General features: G+C 38.8%; 1 protein-coding gene and 1 pseudogene across 3 annotated transcripts in view; one reads left to right on the forward strand and one right to left on the reverse strand.

Annotated features, from left to right (window-relative positions):
• Nucleotides 1-16,680, reverse strand: part of LOC142435012 (bromodomain and WD repeat-containing protein 3) — a 175,854-nt gene that overhangs the window by 143,317 nt on the left and 15,857 nt on the right. For all 3 annotated transcript variants that reach the window (XM_075539614.1, XM_075539613.1, XM_075539612.1), the window contains exons 5-6: nucleotides 13,798-13,948; nucleotides 11,412-11,510 (exon numbers count right to left, since the gene is read on the reverse strand). In XM_075539614.1, coding sequence (XP_075395729.1) covers nucleotides 11,412-11,510; nucleotides 13,798-13,948 — 250 coding nt within the window. The remainder of the gene's footprint in view (nucleotides 1-11,411; nucleotides 11,511-13,797; nucleotides 13,949-16,680) is intronic.
• On the forward strand, nucleotides 587-1,736 carry LOC142434710 (tubulin alpha-8 chain pseudogene; annotated as a pseudogene).

A 16,680-nucleotide genomic window follows, 5' to 3' on the forward strand; every position in this document is an offset into this window, starting at 1 on the left:
AAGACTAACTCTTTAAGGGAATAGAAAGCCCCGTCTTTCTCCCATGGACAGCTAGTTTCAAACCACTGAGATTACAGGGAGCAGCCTACCGTGTAACCACTACACCGTCAGAGCTCTTTATGGGAAATACACAGGCTGTGTATTAAGAAACATCTTCCTTGGGAAGATGGGGAATGCTATGTTTGAAGATTAAGCTTGACCTCCCACGAGCGTACCAGTGACATACATATGTATCCACTAAGGGAACCATGACTTTCTCAGGCAGTCAACTTGACATGCAGTTATTACTCATTCTTTAGAACCTTAAAGGACTGAGTTGGGTGGATAGTTTTAATGTACAGAGATAATTTTTGCGCGGTCTATTAGAATGTGAAGGCCTCTAGTTAAAACCACTTGTCTCACTGTAATTTGATTTTGCACCAACACTGCCATCTACTGGCATTAAAATTGACTAAGTAAAAACAAGTCATTTTTTTCTGAGCAAATTGAATTTTTTTTATTTCACGAGTGCCATCTATGGGCACTACGTTTGTCAAAAATTACAACCTACTACAGCACGGGCGGCCGTATCTGGAGCGGTTGGGGCGGGAAAGCAGTCACAATGCGGGAATGCATTTCAGTCCATGTGGGCGAAGCAGGAGTCCAGATTGGCAATGGCTGCTGGGAGCTCTTCTGCCTGGAACAGGGCATCCAGGCGGATGGCACCAGAGAGGTCAACGATGCTGAGTCTTTCACCACTTTTGTCTGTGAGAGGAGCAATGGCAAAGACGTACCCCGGGTCTTCACGGTGGACTTGGAGCCGAGCATCGTGGATGAGGTTCGGGCGGGAACCTACCGCCTGCTCTTCCATCCAGAGTAGAGGATCACAGGCAAGGAAGATGCAGCTAACAACTATGCCCGGGGCCATTACGCGGTGGGCAAAAGAGCATCAACATGGTTCTGGACCGCAGACGGAAGCTGACAGATACCTGGTCGGGCTTGCAGGGCTTCCTGATCTTCCACAGTTCGGGTGGGGGCACGGGGTCAGGCTTCACTTCTTTACTGATGGAGCGCCTTTCCCTAGATTACAGCAAAATGTCCAAGCTAGAGTTTGCCATCTACCCAGCCCCTCAGGTGTTCACTGCGGTGGTGAAGCCCGACAACCCCATCCTGACGAGCCACACCTCGCTGGAGCATTCCGATTATGTGTTCATGGTGATCAACAAAGCCATCTATGACATCTGCTGCCGGAACCTTGACATCAAGCGCCCAACCCACACCCACCTCAACCCCCTCATCAGCCAGATCCTGTCCTCCATCACTGCCTCTCTCCTCTTCGACGGGGCCCTCAATGTGGACCTCACCGAGTTCCACACCAACGTGGTTCCCTACCCCCGCATCCGCATTCCCCTGCTCACCTATGCCCCGTTCAACTCTGCCGAGAAAGCCTATCACGAACAGCTCTCTGTGGCCGAGATCCCCAGCTCCTGCTTCCAGCCCAACAGTCAGATGGTGAAGTCTGACCTGAGACATGGGAAGCACATAGACGACTCTACCGGGGGGATGTGGAGCCCAAAGATATGAATGCCTGTTCTAACAACACTGTCTCTAACCTAACTAAAAACCATAAAAGAAATATCTTCTCTGTGCCCACACAGATGAAAGATACCATGATCAATCCTCAACAGTTCTTTCTTCTATGGTCAAACAGATGTAGAATGCAATATAGCCTATGCCCGAAAGCTCTCAATAAATAGCATTATCAATCAATCTTTGGAGGGAACCCTAGAATTGATATGCTTGAGAAAATAATTTAAAAAGTAGATTTCCGGAAACCATGTACTGTTCTTGTCCTGTGAGTATCCTGCAATTAATTAAATAGCACATACTTGCAGGTATGTGTATTTAACCAATTATATAATGATACATATTTGTCCACCAATCCCTGTTAAACCCCCTCCTCTGACCTATCCAGTCTTTGCCTCAATGACTGTCATTCTACTAATCATGATTTGGGGCTTGCATTCCTGTTTCAGCTGAACTAGAATGCTTGCTGCTTCACTGTCCATCAGAAAAGCCTCCTTCAGTCTCTGAGTTTGGTCAACCTCCCAGTCCACACTATCTCTAGATTTTCAATAAATGTCTTCATTTTAATTTTATAGAATGTTTTCTCTCTAGGACAAAATCTACTTAGAGGAGCTTTGGCAGAAAGACCTGGGGATCTCCTTCTGAAGAATCCACTCTTGGCACCCCCAGGGAGCACAGATCTGCCCTGAAACACATGAGGTTGCATGAAAGGTACTCTGTAATTGGTCTATTATTTGATCCTTAAACCTTCTGTCAACATGTGCTTCTGTGCAGACATTATATCCTGGCACCTCTCTGTCCTACCACTCTCTAACGCAAAACACTCCTTTACCAACTCACTGCTGTAGTTATTGTCTTCTGAAAATTCTCTAGTTCATCAAGCACTGAGTCTCTTAAAATTACAATAACAACTGAGCAAAATGTTCCCTTGGTATGATGAGCCCAGAAACTATACTCCCATGAACACAGCTCAAGATTTTAGACATTGCATTAGGTTTCTTAAAATAGTTGCCTCATAACATTCGATTATAAAGAGGAAACATTTAGTTTGATAAGATCCTACGAATGTTAACTTCATTAAAGTTGACAGCCTTCAGAGACTACAGTTTTGTGAACTTACCTTTGTTGTTGTTGACCGCGACCGAGTGAGGTTTTGATTGAGGGACACCCACGCAAAAGAGTAGAACAGTCTCATAGGATATTCAGGGCTGTAATCTTTTAAGAAGCAGATTGCCAATACTTTCACCAGCAAAGCTGTTGAGTGGCTTTGTATTCTCAGCCTTTTGATTAGCAGTCAAGTACCGAACTATTGCACCATATAGATCTTTTGAATTTACCTTTAACCCAGACCAAAATTGCAATGTTTAAGAAATGATGACAGCAACATATGTATAAATATACTTGATAAAATTGATGTCTGGATTGTTATAAGAGCTGTAAGAGCAATTACCATACGATCCACAGTCGCACTCTGGGGCATTTAACCTAGGGAAATGAAAACCTATGTTCACAAAAATATCTGTACATGAATATTAATAGAGGCTTTATTTTAATAGTCAAAATTAGAATCAGCCATGCATAAACACTTCACCAAAAAGGGTATACGAATGGCCATTAAGCCCATGAAAGATTCTCCAGGTAAATATTACAAGACATTCAGGAAAGCAGACTACTGTATCTTTCTCCTGAGGCTCAACCTGTGGGTTTCCATTGCCAATCTCTTGATTGTGTGCTTAATCACTTCATGACGCTCTACAACAATGGCTCCTTATTAGGCGTTCTGTACCCAAATCGGTGGCCCTATGACAAATTCTGATTCACAGCAACCTTAAAGGACAGAGTAGAATTGAACCATAGTCTCCAAGGCTATAAATCTTTACAGAACCATACCGCCACATGTTTTTCCTAGGAGTGACTGGTCATTCAAACTACTACCGAAAGTACCATGGTCTGCCACAAAAAAATAAAAAACACAAAAAATACACCAAATCTGTCTTGGAAGAAATAGAGCCAGAATGCTCTTTAGAAGCAAGTATCTGAGAGAGAAGCAGAAATCCATGTACTCTAGACATATTATCAGGGACACAAGTGTCTGGAGAAGGATCTCATGCTTGACAAAGTAGAGGGGAAGGGGAAAAGGGGAAACCCGAGGTGAGATGGATTGACATAATGGACTCAAATATAGGAACAATGGTGAGGGTGGCACAGGACGGGCAGGGTTTTGTTCGATCGTCCATAGGGTCACTATGGGTTGGCACTGGCCCGACGGTACCTCACAACAATGGGATTTTCTTTGGAAGCTTGGTTAGGCGGTTCATTCTAAAAGCTCTAGTACCCAAATTAATACAGACAAATATCATAAAACTTCCACAAATAAATTCAAATAAACCTGACAACTGCAATAAAAAGACAAAACCACAGAATAATTCCTTTTAATGTTTTTGTTACTATGAATGAAATTATAGGTCTAAAATTAATCACATGTAGCAAAAGCCATATAGCTTCAATGTTCATGCTAATCCCATGTCATAATGGCAATCTATAGTAACACTTAAATAACACTAGTAAATCTTACAGGGTATTGAAATTCATGGTTATTGAATATAGTAGTGCTAGGATAAAGGATTACCAGTGTTTGCCAGGATAATAGTGATTGAAATATGGTAAAGAAACAGTATTTCCAATTCCATTTATACTTTCTACAAAGTTTACCGAATAGAAGAAGAGATATCCCAAATCTTTATTTTTCTATCCCTTTCCCAACCTAGCTTGGTCTGGTTATTGCACAGAGAGCATTTTAGACTGCCTTTTCCTCCAGCTGAATCCACATGACATTGCAGTACTTTCCTTTTGGGAATACACAGTTCCATTTCTACTGGGTATGGAGTTAAAGGCATAGCAAAAGCACCAAGATTCTTTTACAATGCATTGATGTATGTTGATAGAAAAGAATGAGGAAATGAAAAAGAAGTTCACAACAGGTCTAAACAGAAAGGCATATTACATTATATCTTATGTTAGTAAAGCCTTGGATAAAAAGTGGGTTCCTCTTTCTTTACATCTTAATCAGAATTCATAGAAGACTTGCAACAGTTGCATAAGGTTCATATTCAGCCTTTTTTTAGTGCAAGCAATGCAGTCTTGCGAGTGCAGTCTATTAAATGTTGGACTATGAATGGCAAGTTCTACCAGCTACTCCATGGGGAAAAGATGAGATATTTTGGATTAATATTTTCTCCACTATAGAAGTCAAAGAAGTAACATTATTAGTTTTATTTTAATGGGAAAATAGAATGGCATATGTACAACCTTCTGATTGATTAAAATGCTGTAACCAGTTATTTTCTTATAAATAGACAGGGTAATGACAGCCTAAGATACTACAGTGACAAAGACACTTCTCTGGTGGCACAGTGGTTAGGCATTCATCTGCTAACCAAAAGGTCATTAGTTTCAACCCAGCAGGAAGCTGCCTTGTGGAAAAAGACGCAGGGGTCTGCGTGAATACAGATTTGCAACCTTGGAAACGATGCCATCATTCTACTCTGTCCCGTATGGTCACTATTTATCAGAATCCATTCAATAGCCAGGGGTTTGTCCTTCCATTATAAAGTCCCTGGGTGTCACAAAGCAGTTATGGTGGAGTAGTGCATTACAAGTTGGGCTGCTACCTACAAGGTCAGAAGATCAAACCCACAGCCACTCCAGAGAAATATGAAGGCTTTTGGTTCTGTAACATTTCCAGCCTTGGAAGCAATAAAGGGCAGTTCTACTCTGTCATATAAGATTGCTGTGAGTCAGAACCACTGACAGTGGCTTAATTTGGGGTGTGGCAAACACTTGACTAGGAACAAAAATATTGGCAGTTCAAACCCACCCAAAGGTACCTTGGAAGACATACCTGGCAAAGGAGTCGATTCCCACTCATAGAGATACTATAGGACAAGACAGAACTGTCCCTGTGGGGTTCTTAGGGGAATAGAAGGACTCATCTAGCTTTTGAACTGCTGACCAAACAGTTTGCAGCCCAATGCATAACTACTATGTAACCAGAATTCACAGCTAAGAAAGCACAAGAAGTGCAGTTCTACGCTACAACACAAGGGGTCATTATCATGCGTCAGAATCCACTTTAGGGCAACTGATGTTTTTACATTTAGTAAGAGATAATGGTTTCCCAACAAAGAGAGCCAATGAGTGCTAACCTGACGTTTACAGAAATTCCTTTAGTTTAAAATAAATGCAGCCTCGTGAGTGGCAAGTCTTATAAATTACAGGCCTGCTATGGAAATTACAGGACTAAAGGTAAAAGGGGAGAAAAAGTCTTCTGGCATCACGGCCATGACTCAACCAAGAATAAACCTGTTCAAGTGTTCCTTGGGTTGTGACTTGGGTACGTAAGTCTCAAATTAGAACAAATAAATTTTTGATATTTCTAAGGGAAATTTGGTAAAAATATTTAGAACTATATCATTGTGAAATTTTTATGGAATTATTTCTATGAGGACTAATACTAGTACTTACAAAAATATTTGAAATAGATGCAAAGAACCCTTTGTTAAAAATTACTCCTGATGTTGGAGCACCTGGTTGAAGTCTGGTCCTTCTTTCCCTGTGGGGATAGCAGGGAACCAATAGAGAGGTCTGAGGGGTGGGCCCCAATCCCAACTGTGTAGACAGCCCCTCCAACCCCCAGAAGAATCTACTTCAGAGAACAGCACTGAAGCTACAGCTCAAGGAGAGAGCATGTCTAATCAGAGCACACAGGAACAAAAGAAGGGGGGTAAGAGAGAGTAGGGCACATCCTGGCCCACCAAGCCTTGAGGATGCTATCCATGCTCACAGCAGCCAATGCACAGAGAGGACCACATGGCCAGCCCCACTATGAGACACAACATCACTCACTGACCCATAACCCTATGGGGAAAAACGCTGGAGACACAGTGTGGGAATTGTGCAGATCTGACAGCACCACATGGAGGCAAAACACAAAGGGTGTGCAATAGAACAGCAAGGGGAACAGAGCAATGAAGCCCAGAGGGAATACCAAGAATAGACTTTGGGGCAAGGGTGTGGCACCCCATCAGATTCAACTGGAAAACACTCCTAAATGTCAACAAACAGACCTTGAACTATTTACAGGCTTGTCTTTTTTGTGTCATTGTTTGTTGTTGTTTCCTTTTGTTGCTTTGTTTTGCACTGTCTTGTTTTTGTGCATACTTTTATCTCTCAAGGTCTATCTACATAAGAGAGGCAGGATAAACAATCTGGAGGAGAAAAAAAGGGGACCAAGAGTTCCAGGGGGCCATGGGTGAGGGGAAGGTGGGGGAAAGGAAGTGGGTGTTAAAAACCTAGGGACAAGGGAATAACGAGTGATCCAAAATCAATGGTAAGGAGGGTGCAGGAGGCCTGGTAGGGCTTGATCAAAGGCATTGCAACTGAGAGGATTTACTGAAAACAAAATAAAGGCTGAACATGATAGTTGGACAAGAGGAAAGTAAAAGGAAATAGAGGAAGGAACCAAGAGACAAAGGGCATTTATAGAGGTGTAAATACAGGCATGTATATATGTAAGTATATTTATATATGACAATGGGGAAATTGATCTAAGTGCATATATTTATATGTTAAGTATTAAGGTAGGAGATGGACAGTGGGCCTCCATTCAAATACTCCCTCAATGCAAGAACAAGTTTTTCTATTAAACTGGCATTCCATGATGTTCACCTTCGCAACACGATTGCTGAAGACAAAGTAGGTGCATAAGCAAATATGGTGAAGAAAGCTGATGGTGCCCAGCTATGAAAAATATAGCATCTGGTGTCTTAAAGGTGTGAAGATAAATAAGCGTCCATCTAGTTGAGAAACATCAAATCCCACATAGAAGAAGCACACCAGTCTGTGTGATCACGAGATATCGATGGGATCAGGTATCAGGCATCAAAGAACAAAAAATCCTATCATTGTGAATAAAGAGGAGTGTAGAGTGGAGACACTAAGTCCATCCGTAGGCAACTAAACATCCCCTTTCAGAAGGATCACAGAGACAGTCAGAGTGCAGTATGGCACCGATGAAATATATAATTTTCTCTAGTTCTTTAATGCTCCCCGCTACCATTATCATGATCCCAATTCTACCTTACAAATTCAGCTAGACCAGAGGATGTACACTGGTACAGATAAGAACTCAAAACACAGGGAAACCAGGACAGATGAATCCCCTCCGGACCAATAGTGAGAGCAGTGATATAAGGAGGGGAAGGGGAAGGAGGGGTAGATGGGGTGAACCAATCACAAGGATCTACATTTAAAACCCCATCCCTGGGGGATGGACAACAGAAAAGTGGGTTGAGGGAGATGTCACAGTGTAAGGTATGAAAAAAATAATTTATAAATTATCAGTGATTTGTGAGTGAGTGAGGGAGGGCAGGAAGGGAGGGGAAAGAATGAGGAACTGATACCAAGGGCTCAAGTAGAAAGCAAATGTTTTGACAATGATGACAGCAACAAATGTACAAATGTGCTTGACACAATGGATGGATGCATGGATTGGCATAAGAAGCTATGAGCCCCAATAAAATGATTTTTCAAAGAAGAAAAATTACTCCTGAAATGACAAAGTAGCCAAGCAGAAAAGTTGTTCAATTTCAAATTCTAGTAGAACTACCACAAATTTTCCAAACATCCTAATTTTCAAAGGATAACAAAATAATAATCCTTAATGAAGACGGTGCAAGATCTAAGCAATTTTACACATATTAACTATACATGCCCCAATACTTCACTGAGTTGTGATTTAATTTTATATTATTTTGAATTTAGTAGAATTTTCTTAACTAATTTAATTTGGTCACATGTAACACACGTTTGCTACTTAACAGTTAATGAAATGACATGATTGGAATCTAGAGATCTAATAATGAAGCATTTTCACTCCTGTCTTAGGGGACTCACAGTAGATAAACTTGAATACACATAAATGTTAAATGTTACAATAGTGTGGCGAGGGGAATCTGCAAATTAAATCCCCAATAAGATCTTAATGATACTTCATCTTCTTTTCATTAAATTACTAATTAGCATAGTTGACTAATTGCCCACAGAATAGTAAAGAATTGCGTACATTATTATCTTTAAAGTAAGTTACTAAGCTCGAAATAAGAAAAGCAAAAGGTAGTTTCTTAATATAGATAGCATTCAAAGTTATATGAGTCATTAGTCAACACATTACCAAATTATGCACATATTTAGAAAATAGCTTATCAGTGTATCGTTCCAGAACTATGCTGCCCAAACAATATATACTATCCATGGGTAGTTTGTGAATTTTAAATAACTTAAAATTAAATTAAATTCAAAATTGAGTTCCTCATTAAAAAAGACACACATGGGTAATAGCTGTTTTACAAATCGAAAGTTGAACATCTCTATCATCACAGAAAGTCCTATAGGATAGCACTGTTTTACATAAATACCAATTGAAATGAGCCCCAAGATATTACTGTGTAATTCTAAATATACCTGACAAATTAAAAAGTAATACGGATATAGCCACTTACAATAAACATTCTATACAAGAAGAAATTGAAGGAAACATCCTTAAGCTGGGATCTAATGTATATGGTTGTATTGAAAGATGAAAGACTGCCTACTTTACACAGTATTAAGACTTGTTATGAGAAAGAAATGCCAGTATCACAGCTTCTACTCATCATTATGCTAGAAGTACTAGCTAGTTCATTAACAGAGAAAAAAGAAATATAAAGTTAACAACATTGGAAAGGAAAGTAAATCTCTATTTACAGAAAATTATATATACAGAAAATCATAATCTCAAAAAAACTAACACAAAGGTGCTTCAAAGGTTTCATGGAAAATGGAATAGAAAGATAATGGAAATTTTCATGTGAAATTTTTGAATGCATCTAGTAGGTCTAGGAAGTAAATGTTTTGTTCTTAGGAGTCATGGAGTCAGTTCACACTCTTATGATCCCTATGTACAAAGAACAAAGCCTGCCTGGTCAAGCACCACCCTCACAATTTAAAAATTTCAAACTTCAAAATCCTAATTGTGTTTCAATTTAGAAGGAAAGAGCAGTTAAATTAAATTAGCTAAGTTTTGAATTCAAATTAAAAAATACGGTATAAAATAGCACTAAAGAACATGAAATCCTTAAAGAAAATTTTCAAAAGATATACTCGACTGGTGCAACAAACATTACAAAACACTATTGTAAGAAAATGAAGACCTAAATAAGTAGAAAGATATACTCTGTTCCTGGATTGGTGGGCTCAGTTTTAAGAAGCCAGTGCTCCTCAAATTGGTCTGCAGAATCAATGCAATCCAAGATAAAACCCAATAGATTTTCTTTGGTTGATATTGAGCAGTTGATTCAGGTATTTATATAGAAATAACAAGGATCTAGAAAAGTCTAAACAACTTTGAAACAGTAAGAGTAAAGCTGGAGAACCCACATAGCTGAGAATCCAGAAAGAGAGTTACACATATGGGCAACGGTCTCAGCAAATGTGACATGGGAATTCAGTTGGTAAAGGTGGGCCTTTTCAAAAATGGTACTAGAATAACTAACTATCCACATGCAAAAATATGAACTGAACCTTGTACTACACTTCATAAAAAGTAACTCAAAACAGATCTAAATACAAAACATAACAATTCTAAAACTTCTAGAAGAAAATCAAGTAGAAATTCTTTGTGATTTTAAAATAAGCAAAGATCTCTTTTATGGAACCGAAAAAAACTTTCGGGAAAATGTATATATTGAACATAATTAGGATGCATAAACTTCTTTTCCTCAAAGTATAATGTAAGGAAGTGCAAAGGCAAACCTGCAGATTGGGAGAGAACATTTGCAAACATGTATCTGATAAAGTGCCTGCATCCAAAAAGTATGAAGACTACTTAACAGTCAAAAATAAAGAAAAAGCAGCCAATCATGTAGACCACGGTTGCTAGTAACATTTAGAAGACAGAAGAGTATTATCACGTATATACTTCAAAGTGTCCTAGTTCCCTCAAGAACCTTGTATTTTTAATCAATGATCCTTGCTAAATATCTTTTTAATTTATACCCTCAATTTATGTAATATTGGGAAAAATTCTATATATTGTGAAAAAATATGTTTAGAAAAAGAAAAGTTCTTTATTCATTTGAAACATATCCCTTTCAAAACTTAAAGGATACTCTGCAGGCCCTTTATAAAATTATATAATTTTTTAGAGTGAAAAAACAGGAAGCAGAATGGCAATTATTTATCCATCTCTGAGTTTTCACATACCTTGTGCAAACTAACTTCAATATAAAATACATTTTTTAATTTCTTAGTAATAGTCAGGTCAGCGTAATCCCAAGAAAACTATGAACAGGAAGGGACTGTTTGGTCTTAAGACATATAAGATATATAAATAACACCATCGTAAGTTTAGCAACAGGAATAAGGAAAATATATTTTTGTTTACTTCTGAAAGTCATCTTTGCCTATTTTTACATAGTTTCCTATAGAATCCCTGGAAGGTTAAACACAGAGATATGTAAATACCCTGCCGTTTGGCTAAAACACCTGTGCAACATAAAAAAGCAAATATGTCTGCTAAAAAAACAAAGGTTTGGAAAAATGAAAGAAATAAAAAGGCCAAGTCTCATAAAATCATGGATTTTAAGTAAAAATGCTTTATAAATCAGGACTAACCATGAAAGTCTTAAATAATATAATCAGCTTATTTATACTTCAAATTGGATTCTGGTACCTATTTTTGGCTTTCTAGTGAATTTTGGAAGGAATGAATCAAGAAAATATTTACAACTGATAAAAATATTACTTACCCACATTTGGAGGTTTCACATAATTGACAGGGAGTTCTGGAGGCCGGCCTCTATGTAGAGCTGCAAAAGCAGAGCCATTCCATAGTGTACTCTTACAGTCTGTGCAAAAATATCACAAGTTAGTCAAATAGAGCAAAGTTTTGTTTAACTGTGCTACAAAAGCAAAGGGCTGACTCAAAGTGCATTTGTTGAAAATATTTTCCACTATTAGAACCATGACAAAAATTGCATGCATATTATTTGGGAACAATAAAAATAACATGCATATGCTAGAAACTAAATTATAAGTAGTATCTGCCAACATCTCAACATATCACCAAGATATTTTATTTCTTTGCATATAACTGAGTCTTAGGTAAAAGTGTCATGGATTAATAAAATTTCTAGTTGGCATTGGGAGTTCCTTGATTGAAGGAGTTAGTTTATTGTTAGTTTATTGTGCCAAATTGGTCAATAAACACATGTGGGATTAATTGAGGGGATAAATGGCTCAGTGAGCCTAGCCTTTCTAGTTCTCGGGTATCTTGCTTTCTGATGGTCGGACCAGGGTGCAGCTGCCTTAGCCAGTTCCTTGCTTTAGCTGGAAAGGCTCACTTCCTGCAAGACATTCCTGAGGAGAAGCCCCATGGACTTACACTGATGCAGCCCTGGGTGCTGGAGCACCCATGTGGAGACCCCTGCCAGTGCTGAGATGCTTACACATTCACTGACTCGGCTTTCCTCCTGCAGTCGGCGTCATTGCGTCTGTTTTGTGAGATGGAGGAGGACTTTGTGCATTGTGTCGGACATATGGGTTAATGGGTTAATGTTGGACTGTGGGCTTAGACAGTACCGGATTGGGACGTTTTCTTGATGCACACTTGACCTTTATATAAAACTCTCTCTTATCCATGAGTTTCTGTGGATCTGTTTCTCCAAAGTACCTAGACTAGCACATTGACTTTTAGGCTTCCATATATAACACTGTATAAGCAAGTACACTACTATCACACAAATTTGCTAGCAAAGTTCAGACCCAATGATACTTGGTGCCTGTCCATGCCATGAGGTACCTAATAGTTGTGCCATTATTGATAAGAAGACTGCATATCAGATGATAACAAACCAAACCCATTGCCCACAAGCCAATTCTGACTCAAAGCCATCCTGTAGGTCAGGTAAGAACTGCCCCATTGGGTTGTGCGTGTTGTAAATGTTTTTTATAACAGATTGCCACATCTGCTCCAATCAAGCAACCAGTAGGATCACACTTTTCAATGAACAACTAAGCACTTTGACCACTGGCTTCCAGGGCTCCCTGTCACGTGGTCCGTCACTATACATAGTTGTGAGTGCTTTTTCTTTGTCTTTTAGGCTTAAGTCAAGAGAAGTAAGTATTCTTAGGCAGTTTTGAAACAAAACACTCTATTCTAATTCATTTCAAGCTTTCTACAGTATTTGAATTAATTTTTCCTTAACTTACAAGATGAGATGCTTAAAAACTGATACAATTCATGGAACTCTTTCACTTTGTGAATCAGCATTTAAAATAAAACACAATGCTAATAAAATAAGACATCGACTGTAACTGGCTGTTAGAGATAATTAGCACTCCAAAATGGGTCCTTAACCCCTAATTTCATAGTTTATTGTTTATAAAATAACACTTTATATATCTTACATATTAATGTTCCATATAAATTTCTGGTAAAAATATCTGTAAATTGAAAAACACTGCTATCAAGAAATTGTTATGAAACAGTTCTAATAGGTTAGTATTTTTGTTTCAATATTTTTCAATTAAAAAGTAAACATATAATTTTCATTTGTGTGAGATAAAATGATAAATATGGTTAGGGTGCTATTATCAGGACTCACAAAGCATAAGAGCATTATAACAGAATAAGAATGTTGAAAGCATTTACACTGCACTGATCAGCGTGACAAGGAGCCCTGGGGGTGCTGTATGGTAAGTGTTGGACTGCTAACCACGAGGTCATTAGTTCAAACCTGGGAGAAATTGGTCCATGGAAGAAAGTTGAGGACAGCTGCTCCTGTGCAGACTGAAGATTCTCAGAAACACTAAATAGGGTGTCTGAGTCGGAAGTGACTTGATGGTAGTATGATCTGCAATCTCTACTCCACAGAATCAAAGGGAATTTACCTAATCTCTACCATATTCTGCTTTTTTTTTTTGTTTGCTTGCTTGCTTGTTTTTTTAAAGGGCCCCTAATGATCCCTAAAAATGTACCCATGCATTAAAAATGAACAAAATTAGCATTAGCAACATAAGAGATACCAGATGAAAATGAATAGACAGACATGAAAATATTTCCCTAATAAAACAATATTGCCCTTTTCACTATTTTATTTGATAACCTATGCTTATAACAAGAGAAAATCTTACCTTTAGCATCTCGTAACAAAGACTGCCGGCCTACACCCAGTAATGTCTGCACCCCAGGAACGCTCTGAGGGATCTCCTTATCTAGTAAAGGACCAATTCGCTCACAAATTTTAAGGAGGTAGTCTGGAGGAATGTGTGCATTGGCTGCGACCTAAAAAGCATAAAATAAAAGTACAGAATCAGGAAGATAAAAATGTTAATGTTTCATACTTTAATGCTTCAACCATATGGGCTTTGTAACTCCCCTGGACAATGGCCACTTGTTTGACTACAAGCCTTTAAGGCCCCAGACACTACATTTTTAAAATGTCAGGCACCATCAGATTTCTTCACCACATTTGCTTATGCACCCATTTTGTCTTCAGTGATGAGGTTGGGAAACTGAGTATCATACAGTGCTACATGATTAGAACAAACTGTTCTTGTACTTAGGTGAGATTTTGTTCGAGGCCCAAAGTCCATCTGATTCCTTATTGTATTTATATATATGTACATGTATAGACAAACACACCTATATTTATATAATTACATATTTACATAGTCATATATCTATATTTATACCTCTCTATATAAATGTTTTGCTTTCTTCTTCTTTCCTCCTTTTCTTTTTCTTTCCTCCTGCCCCATTATAATGCTTACCCATCATTCGCCTCTCAGTAATTCTTCTCACACACTTTTCAAATGATCAGAACCGACCAGGAATGCTACACCCTCCTCAACATCAATTTATAACCCTTGCTTCAGCCCTGTCCCTGTCACTATTGCCTCACCACTTACCTCTCCCTCCTCCCCTTCCATGCCCCTGTCTCACCATCAGTTGGGATTGATTATCCTGCTTATCTTATATAGAGAGACACCCCCCACACACACACAAGAGAAGGAGAGGGAAAGGGAGAGGGAGAGAGAAGAGAGACACAGACAGACAGAGAGAGAAGGACCCTAAAAAGAGTTCCAAGTCTAACTGTTGTTGGGACCCATAGTAGATGAACAGCTCTCTGTTAAAAAGCAGGCAGGCCCTGTTATGATCCCTCAGCCCGATCCCCTTTTCTTTCTGAGTGCCATATCCCGGGACCCACACACCTACCAGCATTTATCCCCTTTTAGGCCTTAGCCTTTGTGTCTGAAAGGTGCGCATCCTACAGGCCCCTATCACTATTAAAGATAGATCTTGAAATGTTCTTTTTGATAATATACATACCATTATTCCTCTTCAATTTGTCATTTCCAGCATGGTTAGCTGACCATAAGAATGTCTGATTCTAAATGACCAATAGCAGTCCATTCCAACTCATTAATACCTGATATTAATCTGTATGTACTGATTCATTTTAAATATTTCAAAATTTCCTATATTCATACTTCATATACAGCTCATGCTGTAAACATTACTAGATGCTTGCAACCATTTCATTTGAGTTGTAATACATAAGCAAATGAAGGTTCCAAAATGTTCATGCATTTGCATCTTTAAGGTCAACTCCAAGGAAGCAGCTATTCCCCAGTCCAATTTTGAAGTCCTTCCAAGCTGAGGGTCTCATCTTCGGACACTCTAGCTGACAACGTTGGATCGCTTTTTAGAAGCTTTTCAGTGGCCAATTTTTTCCGAAGTAGATCATCCGGTCTTTCTTCCTAGTCTATTTTAGTCAAAAACTCTGCTGAAACCAGTTCAACGTGGGCCACACTGTGGTTTTTGAAATACCCGGGGCAGAGCGCCCAGCACCAGAGCAACATGCAAGTTTCCACAGTTCAACAAATGAAACATGAGTGGCAGATTTCTGGCCACAGTACCAATTCTTTCATATGCTACAACAAAATAGTAATATGTGTTACCATCAAACACCATCATTGTCATTGAGTCTATTCCAATTCAGAGTCATGCTACAGGCTGGAGCAGCTCTGCCCCTGTGAGTTAAGTCTTTACATGAATAGAAAGCCTCATCTTTCTCCTGCAGAGGAGCTGGTTTCAAACTACTGACCTTGCAGTTAGCCGTCCATTTGGTAGCCCAATATGTCACTAGGGTTCAAATTATTAAGAAATTACCCTTCAAAACAAACCAAACCAAGCTCAGTCATTAGTTGATTCTGATTCATAGTGACCCCATAGAACAGGGTAGAAATGCCCCAGGAGTTTCAAAGCAGTATAGAGTCTTGTCTTTCTCCCAAGATATTATCCCCAAGTAAAAAAATAATATGAGACAAAAGAATAAGTTTATAAATCAGCCCTACAGAACACCATAAGATTTTGTATGCTCTGTCCGCCACAGAATGTTGAGCACCCAGAGAGTGCCTGGCATGAAGTAGGCAAATCAAGTAGTTGTTGAGTGATTCATTGAATGACTACAAATCAAAGTGAAACTTAAGTACAAACAATGTTTATTTAAAGAGCAAATTCTTAAGATTCAGAGCAAAGTTCCTCTGTTTTCTTAAAGAATACAGGTTTAGGAACTACAAGCAATGTGGAGTCAACAGTCAAGAAAAAGGTGATGCTACTGTGAGATTTTTAAAACCTAAAAATCACCAACATTGAGTTGATAACAACTCATAGGTGTCCCGTAGGGTGGGGTAGAAACGCCCTTGTGAGAACTTCGGGGAAGGGAATTCTTTATGGGAAAGAAGGCTTTGTCTTAACTGCACAGCGTGGCTAGAGGTTTCAAACTGAGATCTTTGTGGTTAACTGCCCAACATGTAACCAGTGCGCCACCAGGGTTCCTCTTATTTTGGGTATTATTCTCAAAAAAGTATGCCGCACCAATTTCCTAAAAAGACAACAATTGGAGTGGGGACAACTGATAAAATGCAAGGAAGAATGGTAATTTAGACTGTTTATTTTTATATTTCTATTGACAAAGTTTAGTTTCTAATTTGGAGCCAAAAAATCAAATA

Source organism: Tenrec ecaudatus, chromosome X (assembly GCF_050624435.1).
Source record: "Tenrec ecaudatus isolate mTenEca1 chromosome X, mTenEca1.hap1, whole genome shotgun sequence".
Classification (NCBI taxonomy): domain Eukaryota; kingdom Metazoa; phylum Chordata; class Mammalia; order Afrosoricida; family Tenrecidae; genus Tenrec; species Tenrec ecaudatus.